Source organism: Phaenicophaeus curvirostris, chromosome 1, assembly GCF_032191515.1.
Source record: "Phaenicophaeus curvirostris isolate KB17595 chromosome 1, BPBGC_Pcur_1.0, whole genome shotgun sequence".
Lineage (NCBI taxonomy): Eukaryota > Metazoa > Chordata > Aves > Cuculiformes > Cuculidae > Phaenicophaeus > Phaenicophaeus curvirostris.
In genome coordinates, this window is record NC_091392.1 from 119,468,769 (window position 1) to 119,485,816 (window position 17,048).

At 37.5% G+C, this 17,048-nt stretch overlaps 1 protein-coding gene across 14 annotated transcripts in view; it reads left to right on the plus strand.

Annotated features, from left to right (window-relative positions):
- Positions 1-17,048, plus strand: part of CASK (calcium/calmodulin dependent serine protein kinase) — a 209,243-nt gene that overhangs the window by 72,277 nt on the left and 119,918 nt on the right. For all 14 annotated transcript variants that reach the window (XM_069873017.1, XM_069873049.1, XM_069873027.1 and 11 more), the window contains exon 3: positions 11,034-11,139. In XM_069873017.1, the coding sequence (XP_069729118.1) occupies positions 11,034-11,139 (106 nt within the window). The remainder of the gene's footprint in view (positions 1-11,033; positions 11,140-17,048) is intronic.

Below are 17,048 nucleotides of genomic sequence, written 5' to 3' on the forward strand. Positions count from 1 at the left end.
TCAGCCTGTTGTACAGTCCAAGACAAGTTAAGCAAGTTAAACTGTATTCTTAAAGCTGTGACTTGAATTGCTAGAAACAAGTCTGGGCTTGGTTGTGCTGGTTTCGTCACTAGCATTTGAATTTTATGGAATGAAAGGGGTGATATATTTCAAGGGCACTGGTTTCAGAGTATTGCAACTCACAATTTCAGGAGTATTGCAACTGCACAAGCAGAAAAGGGCTTTTTAAAGCAATGTGACTTAAATAAATAGGATTTTTAAGTATTTTATGTGGAAATAACAAATCTAGTTAAATTTTGTTGGTTCTTGGCATGAAATCCTGAAAGTGCTGGTAAAGAATGCATTCTGTAATGTTATTTTTTTTATTACTCAACTAAGACCCGCACGCCTGTTTTGCAAAACACACTTTATAATTAACAAAGAAAAGAAAAAATTCTGTGCCTTTTGGTAATAATTGCAAAGAGAAGCATGTGCAGAAGTGGAACAAACCAAAACTAACCTTTCGTTACCCTGGATTACCACTACTTGGAAAGAGTTTTCTGGTTCCTGACCTTGTGCTGTCACTGAAACAGAAAACAAGTTTTATTAAGATAACTGTTCTCCACCATTCAGATATCACTCTGCTACAGGATTTTCTAGTTGGGCAGAATTGATATCACCCATATCTATTACTAAGAGTGCATGTCCACGGAGATGCTGTTTGTCCTGGAGTTCAGTGTGCTGTGGAGGGAGCTGTCAGTACTCAGGCTGTCTCAATAGGACAGCATATAATGCAGCTTGTGCTATTTTACTTAACTGAGAAAAAATTGTAAAGTCACCTGTACCGCATATCACAGCTGTCACTATTAAAATGCTGTCACTCACTGAGCTGTGTGACATTGTAGGATTAATTTCGTCGCAGTAGACTCATCTGAGATACTGTTTTTTCCTGAGTTGTCTAGACTTGATATGGCAAAATAGGCTGTTGCCTTTCTGGCATTAGTGAGGAACTGGTTTGGTGTTGGTTGTGCAGAGCCTATCAGTTCAAAACCAAAGAAACTTTGTTCAATGCAAATAAACAAGTAAATTTTGTATTAGAAGCATCTCAAGCAGTCAACTCACTCTTCTGAGTGCCATTGGGCACTCTGTTTCTGCCTATTAGTGTTCGACAGCAGCAGTACAATGGGTTATTCAATCCTTCCTAGACTAGGGGTTAGGGACAGTTTGTCTGGACTAGTTGAATCTGTTATGAATAGATTTCCTTTCTGTCCTTCAAAGTCCAGATTTTTTCCTGTAAAGTTGAGATTCTTTGCTAATACCAGAAGGAAAATTTCCCTGTCACTATGTTCAGATAAAGGCTAAGCCACAGATGAAAAGACATTTCGAACAAAAATAAAGCTGCAAATATTAGAATCATTGGCAACAGAGGTAACTTTTAATTTTTCAGAATGAAGTAACATTATTTTCTTGAAATGTTCCGATGCCTTTGAGGGCATTTACTTGATGTGATGTCATTACATTTTAGTACATGAGTACTAAAAACTAATTTAAAGGACTGCAAAATCTAACCTTTAGTTAACCTAAGTGAATTTTGGCCAAAATCTTAAAGAGAAGTCAACGTTTGGTGTAAAAATTTTCTGCCAATCTGAATTTAACATGGATAATGATGCTTTTAACACATTCTGAGATACACATTGCCTGTGTTGCTCTGGCCAGAGACTGAAGACAAAGCACAGACACAAATATGTGCATGCACATATGCACACCCTTGCAGAAAAGGATCCCCAGAAACAAACAGGCAAACAAAACAAAACAAAAAAAAACAAAACAAAACAAAAATGTGTGATTAACCTTTAAAAAGGAGACATTGCAAATTATATAAACTGAACTACTTGCTGATTCTAGCTTTCTAAAGGGTTTTGCTGGATTTCAAAGCAGTAAACACACAGCTCTGTTATAATTTTGTGGGTCAAACAAAGGACTTGTGGCTTGCATGAGGAAACTATGTTTAAATTTATTCTAATTATATAATACAATTGTCTGTGAGTGCAGGGTAGTGGATTCAGCTCTGAATGGCTAGTTAGGTGTGGAGGAGAGAATGATCTTCCACAGAATCTGGATCAAAGGGCGCTTAGCCCCGGATGTACCTTAATTATTTTAGGGTGGCATACTTTTTTTTGTCCTTAGGCAACTGTAATCATCATTAATCAGATCAATGTTATAAGACTGGCCAAACATAAAGCTCTCAGTGGCTAAAAAAATGCAGCCACCTTTTGTATTCAGTTGCTGACCGCAGGTCCTGATCAAAGTAAGAGCTGTATTGCCACCTAGTGAGGAACATGTAGGTATACATTTTGACTTGGAGTTGCATAAACATAGGAAGTTACGAAGGGGGAAAGAGAAATGGGACCTGACTTAGAAGTTCACTTTTCGATTTTAATTTCAGTTTGAGTAAAATATATGCAAGTATAAAGCTACTTCAAGTTAGCATTTCCTGATAATACTGTGAAATCCCTGATTTCAGTACAGGATAGCAAATGATATGATTGAGAGCTGCCCTGCAGAGAAGGACTCGGTGTGCTGATCGATGAGAAGCTTGACATGAGCCGATAATGTGTGCCTGCAGCCCAGAAGGCCAACTGTATCCTGAGCTGCATCAAAAGAAGCGTGGCCAGCAGGTCCAGGGAGGTGATCCTGCCCCTCTGTTCCTCTCTTGTGAGACCTCATCTGGAGTACTGTGTCCAGTTCTGGAATCCTCAACATAAGAAGGAGATGGAGCTGTTGGAACACCTCTGCTATGAGGACAGGCTAGAGAGTTGGGGTTGTTTAGCCTGGAGAAGAAAAGTCTCCAAGGAGATCTTATAGTGACCTTCCAGTACCTGAAGGGGGCCTACAAGAAAGCCGGGGAGGGTCTTTGTAAAAGAGGCTTGTAGTGATAGCACTAAGGGCAATGGGTATAAACTGGAGAAGGACAGATTTAGACTAGACATAAGGAAGAATTTCTTCACGATGAGAGTGGTGAGGCACTAGCACAGGTTTCCCAGGGAAGCTGTGGTTTCCCCATCCCTGGAGGTGTTCAAGACCAGGTTGGATGGGGCTTTGGGTAGGTGTCCTTGCCCATGGCAGGGGGGTTGGAACTAGATGAACTTTAAGGTCTTTTCCAACCCAAACGATTCTATGATCTGGTGTTCTTAGTTTTTTGACATCTTAACTCTTTGGAAGGAGGACAGCAATATTACAGAGAGTTTTGATTTGACATGTTGTCAAACATTTTAAGCCAGTGCTGCTGCTGCTGAGATGAGCAAGACTGCTATAATCCAGGCATTTGTTTATATTGTTGTGCTGTCAACGTGATTGTGCTCCTAAATGTATGTGCAGATACCCAGAACTAGCCAGAATTTGTCTGATTGAAAAATAGCTCTAAAGGGAGAGGAAAAAAGATTGTTCGTAGTCTGATCGATTCCTTGATTCCATTTATTGTTGGAATAGTTGCAGTAGCATGAAGGAGAGAGATGGTGCAGTAGGAGAGAATGAGTTGACAGAAGAGGGAACATCTGCTGCTTTTAATGCGGCTGCTAGTTGTAAGTGTTTATTAGATAGTTTCCACAACAAGAATAAAGAATCTGCATGACTTTATGAAGTTATGACCTTCCAGTCATTTCAATGAATACGACCACTGGGAACTTTCTGCTGAACATATTGCTAGTTCAGTGCTTCAGCCAACATGAAGCATTTTACTAAATACATACCTTGCGTCTAATTGTTTTCCTAATTTTTTGTTTTATTTTGTTAAAGAAGTTTCACAGCATATTCTGACAGTTCTGCTGCTGCACATACCCTTTCACTTCCTTCTGTTAAAGAATTCATTGTGTTACAAGGTGATAAAATTATTGTTTGTAGCGTAACAACACCTGGTCTGAGGTAATTGGGAAGGTGTTGGGTTTCAGACTATTACACAGTGCTGCATAACAGGTGGGAACATGGGATTTAATATATTATAACTATCAGTAGAGAACCCACTTTCATAATTTGATTGATCACAGCTTGAGAATCAATGACTATTTTCAATTTCCTTTCATTAATTATTGAAAACAGAGCAATGCTAGGAGAAAAGGAAAATGTTCCAGACTTTACAGCAGAGGTTCCAAAATGCTTTCAGCAGCAACTCCGTTTCTGTTTGGAAGTCCAAACTTGTGACAGAGAGAACACTCCTTACTCCCTTTAAGATTAATATATGGAGTTTATAACACCAATTCTGATTATCAAAACTATTTTGAAACTGCTACTTTGCAGCAGGGAAAACTACTGAGAGTGTTTTGAAATACAGATAGTGCACCTAGAAAAAACTATTCCAGGAAGTGATGGTTTCACTTTTCTGTGTCTCCCCTCTTCTTCCTCTGTACCCCTGCCTCACTGAACCTGCTGTTGAGTATAAACTGAAAGGATGCAGGATATCTTAGAGGAGAGATATGGCCTTATCCAGTCTTTGTTCCTGCTTAACAAACATTAGATTGTTTTTTTTTTTATTTTTCTCTCGGGTGCTTTGTAAAAAGTTAGTAGAAATTTAATTAAATTAATTAAATGAAGTTAAATGATTTGATTTTAATTATCTGTAGTTGACAGCTGTATATGTTCTTTCAGACATTCTTAAGCATTTTTATTAGTTCAGATTGACTCATTTCCTAAAATACACCATCTTATTAATGAAGCGTTGTTTATTTATATGCCAGTAGAAATGAGGAAATGAGTAAAAGGAGGGGAGGTTTGCTTTCGTGAACGCAACCATGCAAAACAGCTTAATGTCTGACAGATATGTGATTCTGGACAAGTCTCATGGATGTATCAGAAGTCGTGAGAGAAAAAGGAAAGGAAAGTGGTTTTTCACACCCAATTTAATGTTCTTCATATCTAATGGAGTATAAACTCGGGAAGGAAAATTGCCTTTTAAGTCTCCCAAGACATCCTGCTCCAGCTAAAAAGCCATTAATGTGTTTATATTTATGTCCAAACACTGAGAAGGGATAGAGTAGAAAATAGAAGTTATTCACAATTTAGCGAGCGTCTATAAAGTCTGATTCCACGAAATGGTTTTATGATTCTGTGAGTCTATGAAATGGAGGTTTCAACAGGTCGCTGCATGAGAGGCTCAGAAGTCGATTCTGGTTGTTTAGTATTAGCTGTAACTGTGTTTTGGTCATGTCATTGTTTTGTTTCCCAGTGCTATAGTAGCATTAAAACAAAAGGTACTGACTAGAGATTAATTATCTTGCATTGTGATTGTAATTGCTGATAACCATGGTGTTTTTATCAAGGGCCATTCACAAGCTGTATGCATTTGTTCCTTTTAGGTATATGTTTTAAGCATGTTTGTTAAGGTATGGGTCGATTATACAGTAAAAGATTAGATAACGATGGAGACACTTTGCAAGGAAGTGTGTTTACTTGTGCTTATACTTGCGTTTTGTGACGTCCTAAGCAGCTCTGAGTGCTGGATTTCATAGTCTTATTTGCTTTGTCTTCCCTATTCCTTTTCTCTCTTTTAAGTCAGCTAGTGTACTAGCGATTGCTCACTGAGCCATTTTACATTCTAAGGCTGCAGTGGGGGAAAAAAAGAATGTTTTTTACTGAGTTAACATTGAAATGGTTTAGTGTGTGGTGTGACAGGCTCCACACTGCTGCACAGTGGAACAGGGGTCAAGAATGTGTGTGGGATGGAGGAAGGAACAACCAGCAGTTAAATCAGATTGGCTACCATGCAGCTTTAGCCACCCCAAAATGTGTGGGAGGGGAGACAGGAAAGCCTTTACTACTTTTACTTTACTACTTGTTGAAGGAAGGCGTCATTAACTGGTCCAGTGTATCTGGGTGATGAGGAGTTGGTCACGTATCCCAGGAAGGCAGGCAGTACAGTTTTAATTAAGAGAAAGGGAAATACTCTTCACATGGAAGAAAAAATAATTAAAAAAAATCTTTGGGGCAGAAACGTCACTGTGGTTCTGTAGTATACGAATTTCATTGCCAATGTCAATATACGATGTTTCCACCTCCAGCTGCTCATTCCTGTTGCGGAATGTTGGCTGTGCTGCAGGCTTTTCTGGCTTCTTGCTATTTTATTAGAATATTAAAGCCTAAAAATAACTTTCACAGAAGAGCAAGAATGAGCAAACAGAGAGAAGGAAAACTTTTTAAGCAGAATTGCCCTGAAAGTTCACCAGTGTGACCTCAAGTATAGTATGATTGGTTAAACTAGAGTTTGCTGTTGTTCAGAATGTGTTGCGTGCTTGTTATGTGCTGTCTTGAGGAAGAGGTGCAATAGTTGCGTGCTCAGCTTGGATGCATTCAGCTCCTCTGGAGCATCTTGAAGCATGATGTCTAGTGCAGTTTTGGCTACCAGAAAATGGAGCAGACCTGTATTAAATATAAGTGGCAAGGGTTTTTTTGTAATGAGAGGTTGCAGGGGCAGCTTCCATAGGTAGAGGCTTGGGGCTGCCCTGTGCTGGATGCAGCTGGTTCCAATTGGCTCCAGTGGACCGCATCTGAACCCATCAGTCATGTGTAGTGCTTCTGTGAAAATATGTTTAAGAAAGGGTAGGAAATGCTGGAGTGAGGTGTGGGAAGTGCAGGACAAAAAGGAGGAATACCAAGATCAGGGAAGGAGGAGGTTCATCATGTTAGAGCAGATATCCCCTGCAGCCCATGGAGGACCCATGCTGGAAGAACAGAAAGGTGTGAGAAGGAGGGAGCAGCAGAGAGGAACTACTATATACTGAGCATGACCCCCACCCCTTGTACCACTCAGAGCTGAGAGGCAAAGGAGTCTGCAGTGAAGGAGTGAAATTGAACCTAGGAAAGGAGGGAAGAAATTTGTTGTTTTAATGTTTATCTATTTGATTCCCTCTGCCCAAATCAATAAGTATTTATTTTAGTTGGCAATAAATTAACTTCATCAAGTAAGGCTATTTTGCCTACAGTAGTAACTGATAAGCAATCTCCCTGACTTTATGTCAACTCATGAGCTTATTTGTTCCTCTTGTTCATATTTTCTACTCCCTTCCCTGCTGAAAACAGAGATGAGCAAGAGCCTGGGTAGAAGTTTAGCAGCTAGCAAAGGTTAATCCACAAGACAGAAACCAGTGTATTTGTACAGTGGAACACTTGGTGCCGAGGTTTCAGTGTCTTCCTTATACGGGATTCAGGAGGTTCCTTTGAACTAGGACTAGTCTGGCCTTGTGGTCTGTACAAGACTGGTGTGCATCAGGCACATTTCTGAAGCACATCATTCAGCTTAGTTGTATCTGAAAGAATTCTGGTTGGGAGTGGTCAGCAGCTTCTCCATGATGTGCACCAACGGATGATAGGTGAGAATGACACAACCAAATGAAAAAAGCGTATTGATTTCCTTTTAAAACTTAATACTACCACATCTGTTTAAATTATTCGTAATCATATTCTCAATGTACAAAATACATAGAAGCATTTTAAGCAAGAATTTTACAACTGATACAGATACTTCCTTTCAAAATACTGTTATACCCAAGTGTGTGAATGGAGGACTAATCCTTTAAAGCACTGGACCTGGAAAATCAGAATGCTGTATGTTTAAAAATTACATACGTCTTCTCATCTTGCTAAGAAACTTCATGCCGTCCTCCTCCCAGTGCCGCCCCCCCCCCCCCCCCAAGAATGTGGCTATTCACTATGTTTGAGATGTTTTAAACGTTGAGTATCAGGTTTTCAACTGAAATAAGGTGTTTTCCAGAATACTCAGAGATGCATAGGATATTAGGTAGCTAACCTCCATGGAAATTTTAAGTGTTGCTCATGTTAAAAGACTATCAAATCATTCTTTGGGATTATTTAAAGCAGTTATCTTTTTGATATTTCCAGTAATTCATTTTCAGTGTCCCTATCCAAAACCAAGGCTGCATTTTTCTCTGTGTGCTGGTTAATGCCAGGAATAACCTTTTCCGTCTTAGAATCTTAGAACTTTTCTATTTGTTACAGAAGTCTGAAGTTTTATGCCACTTTAACAACTTCATCAACTCTCTAAATTATTAGCCATGGAAAATGGAAATTCGAATGTGTCTCCAGTTACTTAAAACAAACCTCAAAGTTCTGTAAATGGACTGAAAGTCTGGAACATTTCTTGGTAATGTTAGTGTAATATGATGCCTCTTAAATGCTTTTGAAATTGCAATGTAAAGTATCAGACTGTGTGCTAAGCAAGTTACATGAAACACCACATCTTTCTCCTTATTTCTGGTTGTGTAACAATATTTTTCATGCAGTTGGCAGAGGAGCTTTTAAAGCTTGTGCTTTTAAACCTTAGTGTTCTATTTATTATCACTGTTTTCATTAACGTTTAATTTTGAAAGAAGTGCTGACAGAGAAGTCTTAAAGAATGGACTTGGAAAGTCATTTCTTCAGCCATATCAAGAAGCGAAAACTTAATAGATTATGTCTTCAAAAAAGATTCAAATGGAAAGTGAAGTAGTCCGGCAATTTAAAGATGACTGTTTTGGATTCTAAGACCTTGTCTTGCCTTAGGATATATTCCTTTAGCTAAATTTTGTTTACCAGTGAAGAAGACTGTTCTAAATATGAGATGCAGAACCATTAGTAAATAGTGCGTGTCACCTCTTGCTCCTTAAAGCTGACTTACTCCACTGGCAGATTCTAGAGTTGTCCCAAAGCTCTAGTAGTTGGATGATACGAAAGGCTTATTTTGATACAGGATGTGCAGGACCTTTATTACTACACAACATGGCTAAAATTCTCGGCAGAGGTTTAGAAAATGTAACAGGAGGTAGCAAGTAGTTCATATGATGTTGTATTCATACTGATAAGTTACAGATAATATGGTGGCTCACAAGATAGCAATGGGATTTTTCTTAGGAAATCTTCAGTCACCTGCTTGCAGCCAAACATCTCCTTGGGTTTATGTTGTGTTCAGAACTCTAACAGTATCTGTACGCACTTGGGATTTTAATTACCTCTTAAGGAATGTATGGGCATAAAATGTAATTCAGTCTGGTAAAAGCATTTGAGAAAGGATTGACTAGGAAGTGATTATATTATTTTTTTTTTAAGTGAAAATGACATATATGTGCTATCTCTGCCTTTTCTCCTCACTTCTCCTTCCTTTTTACTGGTCTTAAACATGACATAATTTGACATTTGGGTCACAGTCCAAATGGACTGCAGAATCAGTCACCTCTTTTCTGCCCTGTGGCTTTGTTGAGTCAATGTAGTGTGTACCTATCTGTCTCTCTATACCTAGTTTTTTTCTTCCTTAATAGGTCTACAGTTAAACGAGTCTTTGATGTTTTTAAAATAGGACTTTGTTCTGCTATTATCGCCAAGACCCTTTGGTCTTACAAAACCTTTTTCTGTGAATTCTATTAATTTGGTTTCCTATGTGGAGATTTTATTTTCCCCTTTCTGTTTCTCCTTCCTCTGCTGCTGATGCTCCATTTGTGAGCAGTTGTTTCTCAAGTATTATGCAAAGGAATGAGGTAAAGGCTAGCATAAGTTTTCTTCCTTACAGTTCTACATCCTTCAAAATGTAAATGAAGTCCACAAGAAATTAATAAAATAAGGAGCCAAAATAAACTCTTTTGAATGCAATTTTTACCCATAAATAAAGCAGGACTTTTCTGTAGTTTCCTATTAGAATTTTGCTTTGCTTTCCATCTAAAATAGGTGCCAGATACGGTGGTGAAGTGTGGTAGCATTGAAGCCATTACACAGTAAGAGACAAAATAAAAGTGCTGTTTTTTTCTGGAGGTTATAGTCATCACAGAATCACGTATTTTTCTGTTCTCTTACGCTATCGGTCAGTATGCTTACCAGTGATCCTGTTGGGGGTCTGGATGTGTACTTCAGTGAAAGGCAAGGAGAACCTCAGTGCCTAGAACAGAGGTGGTAATCATTTAGTGTCTAATCAATGCCTAAGTGTAAGGGAATGGAACATTACGATATTGTTTCAGTAGTTTATCTGCATGATGATGGTGTAAGAACTGATATGCAAGTATCTTCAATAGCGAAAGGTTCACTGCTGTTTTCTTTCTTGATAGAATTTCATCTCTGTATAAATTACAAATTTGACAGTTATTTGCTACCTTTTGCTGTTATGTTTGCACTTCCTAAGATTACCTTATTTAATAGTTTCTAAGGGGTTGCTCTGCTCATTTTGGTTTTAGATTGTATTTGCAAGGAATCACATAATGAAAGTGTAATATGAAAGCTCTGGTAAAGAAAAACTGCACTTTAAATCTGAAATGTTGCCTTGGTTTAAAAATCAGTAATTTTCCAAATGTTTAAATTACTAAAAGGTCAAAAAAGTCTAGCATGAATCTGAGGATAGATTTGTGATCCGAAGAAGTAAGTGTGTTGTCTGGTCAGAAACAAAGTATCTCAAACTTTGGGAGATGTCACAGTGGTTTCTGCTGTTTCTTTATTCACAACTGTTTCTGCTTTTCTCCCGCTTCTTTAGGACAGAGATGCAATCTAGTTTATGCTAGTTAAGATTTATGCCAGTGTCATTTCTTGCCTAGACAGTTTGTAGAGTCATGGGCAACCTGCTCTAGTTAACATAGCTTTTAGCAGAGGGATTGTACTAGAGACCTCCAAGTTTTAATAGCTCTGTGGTGTGATGAAAGAGCCTGTCCTGTGTATCTGGAGATAATTTCACAGTGGTGTTGAATGTTTACAATGAAAATCTTGGTGTAGTTTGCATATGTGCGTTGAAAGAAATTATTACTATACAGTTCTTCATATTATGACTAAGGAGATCTTTTATAAATAGGTCAAATGAAGAAGATTAAGTTTTGTGTGTTTATGTTTTGAGTTTTATGAGAGATTTTTAACTTAATTTCACTCTTAAGTTCTGAAGGAGGATAAATATCTCATCAGTGTTCTTTATAAAGATTAAAGAATTTGATAGAAATATCTGATATGTACAGCTTTCCAAACATTGTATTCAAATTCTTTTCTTTTTTTTTATTCAACAGCTTGAATTTATAGCTAATATGCTACTTTATTATCTTCCATAGATCTGAAGAGAGAAGCCAGTATTTGTCACATGCTGAAGCATCCTCATATTGTTGAACTATTGGAGACATACAGCTCAGATGGAATGCTTTATATGGTCTTTGAGTTGTAAGTTTCTCTCTTTGATTTTACCTTTGTTTGTTGCCATTTGCTTAAAAAAAAAAAATAGACCTTAAAAGTATGTCTGCTTTCATCTGCTTGTTTTGTAGCTCAGGAGTCTTGAGTACTATGAAAATACTTACTTCTGGCAAGTACGGGTTGTTACAAATAAAAATAGGTGTCACACTGGCTAAGTGGCTAACATCAGACTGATTCTTTGTAAGGTGCTTTCTAAGAGCAGACATGCTGTTCATTGGTTGCTGCTGTATCCCTAATAGCTTCCTGAGAATGAGTTAAAAGTCTGCTGATAGTCTGCTGGTGGTATTCCATTCCAGTAGTGAAGTTTTGTTTGGTTTTTTTTCCAGACTATTGTTTCTTTAGTACTGCTTTTCCTTTACTGGATAAGAAAGTGAAGCTTATGGGATTATTTAAGTGTTCTTGTAAATCAATTATATCTGTTCACATCATATGAAAGGGGCATTTGTCTAAAAGAGATGTTTTGGAAGCTTGAATGTAGGAGTTCAGTTACTATTGGCATATGGAAGGATGAACAAAACATGGTTTTTCAGCAGCGTTCAGGTATTTTTGATCTACAACAAGAAACAAAATGAGGAGCAGCCCCTAAATCACCACATACTTTGTTTGAGGGAAGATAATTAGTTCTTTTTGAGTTAGGTTTTAGCTAACTGGAAGGGAAGAAAACAAACATGCAGAATGTTAATTTGTGCATCTGTATTCAGTGTTCTTTCTCATGTCTGTAGCTACCAGCTCTTCCTTTTATGCTCCCCAAGTATGCATTCCTAGTGTATCTGGGCATGTGTGTTTATAATTCTAAGCTGAATTGGGACGTCCACAAGAGACAAGAATTTAACTTGAGATATGTGAGAATTATTTTAAATGCATGTTAGTAAAGCAGATGTTAGGTGGAAGCAGAGAAAATGTAAAGCTGAAAATTGTTGCTTGAAAGTCTTCTGGGATTTTTTTTAGGTGAGTTTATAAACTTATGATTGTGTGAAATAATTTCTTTATGCTTTCCTTTCTGTAAGTTTTGATTCAATACTGGCTTCGGTTTTATTTTGTAAATCCCAAAGCATGGACCAAGGGACTTTAATTATCCTATTACAAAATAATTATGTATACCTTGGGGAGACATACTGTGATAATTAGCAAGATTTTGAAATGGAAAAACGTGTTTGCTTCTATTTTTATCACGGCAGTAGCTCAGAAATATGAGACAAAAGCAGTAATTATTTTTTAATGACAAGCGTATTATTTATGTTTGTGTACATAAAAAGTAAGTGTGAACAATTAGGATTACTACACAAATACTATACCTGACTTTAGGCCACATGAAAGAAGGAATAAGAGGCTAAATTATTCAGAGGATAATAATTCCTTACTGTTTTGTATGTCCTTGTCTCCCCTACACACTACAAGGCACCAGCGTCTTGTAACAGTGATAGAAAATGAGACATTAGGAATACCTGTGCTCAAAATGTATCTGGCACTGGGAGAGGTGTGGGTTCAGCTGGAGGGGATGCTGTGCTAGAGTGATTCAACAGAAGACTAACATTTGCTATGATGTAAGACTGTGTTGTCTGAGTTTGATTGGGTAATTGTGACCATAATAGGAAACTTGTAGTTAGTAGAAAAGCATCTGTATATGTTTAGGTAACTTATTTTCACTCATACTACGTTCTGCTAGTTATGCTATTGCTATAACAAACTTAACTGCTTTGTAACAAAGTTCTTTCTACAGTAATAAAATGTATTTTATTAGGATCTAGTTATTCTGAAATGACAGAAAAGGGAAAGACATACAGTATAGATCTGCAGAGGAGGTAACAAGTCCACCTGGTGATGGCCTTGTGGAATGGCAGGTGCTTTTTGTGAAAATTAATTCAAGTCCCCCACAGGAAATGCATAGAATAACCAAACCTAAAACTTTATGCCATCAGCTGCTCATACATGATATGTAGGTCCACCACTATTTCATAAGCTGTGAGCTACCATTTAGCAGCTGCTAAAATGACACTGAATATCTTGTGGAATCTATCATTATGAAAAACTACAAGTTAAATAAGCAAACATAGCATATATCTGATAACAAGAGACTATATCACTCTGGAAAAAACACAATATGTGCCCAATTTTGAAAAATTTTGTTAAAATAAACATTTTTAAAACTATCACAATTCGTAGAAGCACTGATGAACGTGAACAGTAGCATCAGGTTTCATACCAAAGTGTTAGCCATGGTTTTAGACATTATTCATACACAAATTCAAGCACTTGAGCCTGGGGCCATCATGTCATGTTACCATTAGGTTGCCATTAGCCGTTAGGTACTGCTATAATAAACTGCATTGAAGCAGTTGGTCTATAGATGTAGTGCATGTGTAAAGTAAGAGGCAGACCTTATTGTTTTAAAAGTACTTAGGTGTTATTACATTATAAATGAGAGAGTATGTGCCTGTGTCAACTGATTTCCCACACACTCCCCAGCTGCTCCCCAGAAAGGTAACAGACTCTTTCCACTGATGAAAGAGATCCCTTGGAGGCTCTAGAGAGCACCTTTGTCTGCGATAAATCCAGCTCTAGTCTTTATCATCCAGTCACAATTTTCTTTCCTATTCTATGGTGTTATTTGCTGGTTGCTGTATATCAAATGATCAATCATTAGACTTGAGCTGACTGAGTTTTTACATAATACAAGCATGTAGTCAATAGAAGTGCATCAAACAGATGTATTTTGCAGTGTCAAAACAGATGAAAACAATCTTCTTTTTAAGTCTGTGCCTTTTTGTGCCTAAAGAACAAAGTAATATGCAAAACTCTCCTGCTATTTAAAAATTCCATTTATGAAATGGGGTGCAATCTGATTTCTTTTGTGTTTTTTCAGTAATGTGCTCTTCTAGACTGCACTGTCCATGTCACATGATGTTTGCTTGGTAGTTTATGCATGTCGGGAAGGGAGGGACACTGGTTTTACATAGTGTTGTTTTCCATTTGGTATACAATGATCACTTGCTCTTATGTTCTACTGCTTCTTGCATTTTTTTCTAATGACTGTTGGTCTTTGTCAATGAGAATACTTTGAGAGAGGTCAGCTACTTGTAGTATTTCTAAAACAGAGTGAAGTGCCTGAAGTCCACATTTTAGACTTAAAGTATATTGTATGTAGTTTATTCTCAGTGTAATTAAAATATGTAGGCTGAGAGTACTTGCTTTCATGCTGGAGAACTCAGATACGAGTAGTGAGTGAGTTGCAGGTACCTTAATATCTGGTCATTTGCAGAATATTGTTTCACTTCTAATGTCTCTTTTGGGACATTAGAAGAACTAAACTTATTTAGATTTACCGGTTAGGCTGTGTATGTGTGTGTGCGTACACATATATAGTTATATACATATAATTTTGCAGTTTAACCTAACTAACAAAAATGCTTTAGTTTTAAAATCTCATATTTATAGAAACAGTACTTTAAAATGGCTGCAGTTACTTAGATTTACATTAAGCGTAAGCTGTTGAGCTTTTAAATGATGGTGTATTCAATCATGTGGAGAGGTGGGAAAGAATGCTGTTTATTCTGCTGCATTACAATACTGTGAAATAGCACAGCTTCTTAGTTTATGGAGAGAAAACTATTTTTCATTATTTACTTAATAATGTTAAGATTCCAGTTATGGTTTTATTTTGAAATGCAGTCTCACCTGTAGTCCTTCATCTTTTATATGGCTTTACTGTACTTCTTTCATACTTGCATAATACATTATCTAGGATAAAATTAAGCTATCATACTCCAGCATTAAAATTTAGATCCCTTATGAAGTATACTGTCTATTCATCAGAGTCATTTTTAACCTCAGAATAGATTTCTGCTCTGAACATGACTCAGGAGTAAACTTTCTGGGCAAGTTGCAACTTATCATCAGCTTTGGGCAACATAAGGGAAAGATTTTCAAGGTGCACACTAGCACTGGTCAGAGCTATGGAAAGAAACATTTATCCAGGCACAGTTCTGCTACAGATACGGAAGAATCAAGAGTAGAAAATGGAAAATTGGGGAACATAGTTCATACTAATGCCCAAAACAAATCGGATGTGGTTGTGTCTGTTACATTAACTCCCTGTTCAGAGTTGCTTTAGCTGGCGCTTCTCAGCATAAATGCCAGAAACTGTCTGGTTTGATTAATGTAGCTTCCATGAGTGCCCTCTACTGGGATCAAGTGATTCTTTCTCAGATGATGAGCGTGCTGTCATTTTATCAAATTTTTTGCATCTCCCTCTTACTCTTCAGCATGTATAGGTCTCATGTGTGTTTATTTTAGTGGATTTTAACTTAAAATCTTAGGGTTTTTATTTTTACAGTTTTCCCATGCCTGATGCTGAGAGTCCTTACAAAACCTTGAGACTTCCTGAACTTCCATTTCATCAGTATCTGGAAAGTTTAATGCTCTTGCATCACATAAGCCTTTCCGTTTTTGCAAAGTCATCTTTCAAGTGGTCACTGTTGCTGAGTTTTCAGTCTGTTAGTATGCCAAATTTTCTGGGGTTCGTTATAACTGAGGCTGACTCTTGGTTTTGCAGACACACCTAGAAAAAAGTCTCATAAGACTTTCAGTTAAAATTCAACATCATTAGGGTGATACAAGCTCTATTTATAGATGAAGAAAAATCTACTTGTAAGATAAGATTTTGCCTTGAAAAAATAGTTAAAGTCAGAGTTTAAAATACACCTGCCACATTTGTGCTTTTGAGATCAATAAAGTTTATCTTAATGGAATAAAACTTTCAAATATTACTGTTCACAGCCTGTAGCCATTTTTAATATCAACTTAACTAAAACTAATTGAAAAATATTTGAAAAAAAGAAATCAAACAGCCACTTACTGTGACAAAATTGAAATGAAAAATGCATAAGTGGGAGGTAGAAAAAGCTATTAAAGACCATTCTGATTATAAATACCTTGTTTAATAGAAAAGTTAGTGTAAGGGAACAACACTCTCTGCTTTGGGTCTCAACAACTATCTTAAGTGATTCTAGATCTTTACTCATCTGGAGTTTATAAAAAGTCAGAGGGAAAGTAGTCTTCTAAAAGCTTCTGCTGCTTCAGAAGAGGAGGCTGAGGGGAGACCTCATTGCGCTCTACAACTACCTGAAAGGAGGTTGTAGAGAGGAGGGAGCTGGCCTCTTCTCCCAAGTGACAGGGGACAGGACAAGAGGGAATGGCCTCAAGCTCCACCAGGGGAGATTTAGGCTGGACGTTAGGAAAAAATTCTTCACAGAAAGGGTCATTGGAACAGGCTGCCCAGGGAGGTGGTTCAGTCGCCTTCCCTGGAGGTGTCTAAGGCACGGGTGGACGAGGTGCTGAGGGGCATGGTTTAGTGTTTGATAGGAATGGTTGGACTCGATGATCCAGTGGGTCTCTTCCAACCTGGATGTTCTATGATTGATTGTTCTATAATTTTTGGTAGATAAATGATACATTTCTACTATGCCTGGTGTTGCTAACGTTTCAGTTTTGTTTCCCAACTAGCTCAAACAAATTTTGGGGATGAAGCATCAACATGATGGTTTTTTCCAATGTTCTAGCTAAATCCAGATTATGCTGTTCTCATTGAATCTAACCCTGTTGCTGCTGTGCAGTACAGGATAAAGCATAGCACAGCATCTTCTCTGTCTGACTGATATTTAACTATGTATGTAGACTCACTGTATGAAATTAGGCAAGGCAGAAAAACCTCTGAGAAAAAAAAACTGCAAAGAAATACATTGAAGCATTGATGAGCACTCATGGTTTGGCGATATGGGCTTCTGATTTGTGGGGATTGTTAAATCTAAAAATAGTACTAAGGTGCTGATAGAACTGACCAGGAATGTTTTTTCTACCTGATTATATGAATGTGCTTTTCT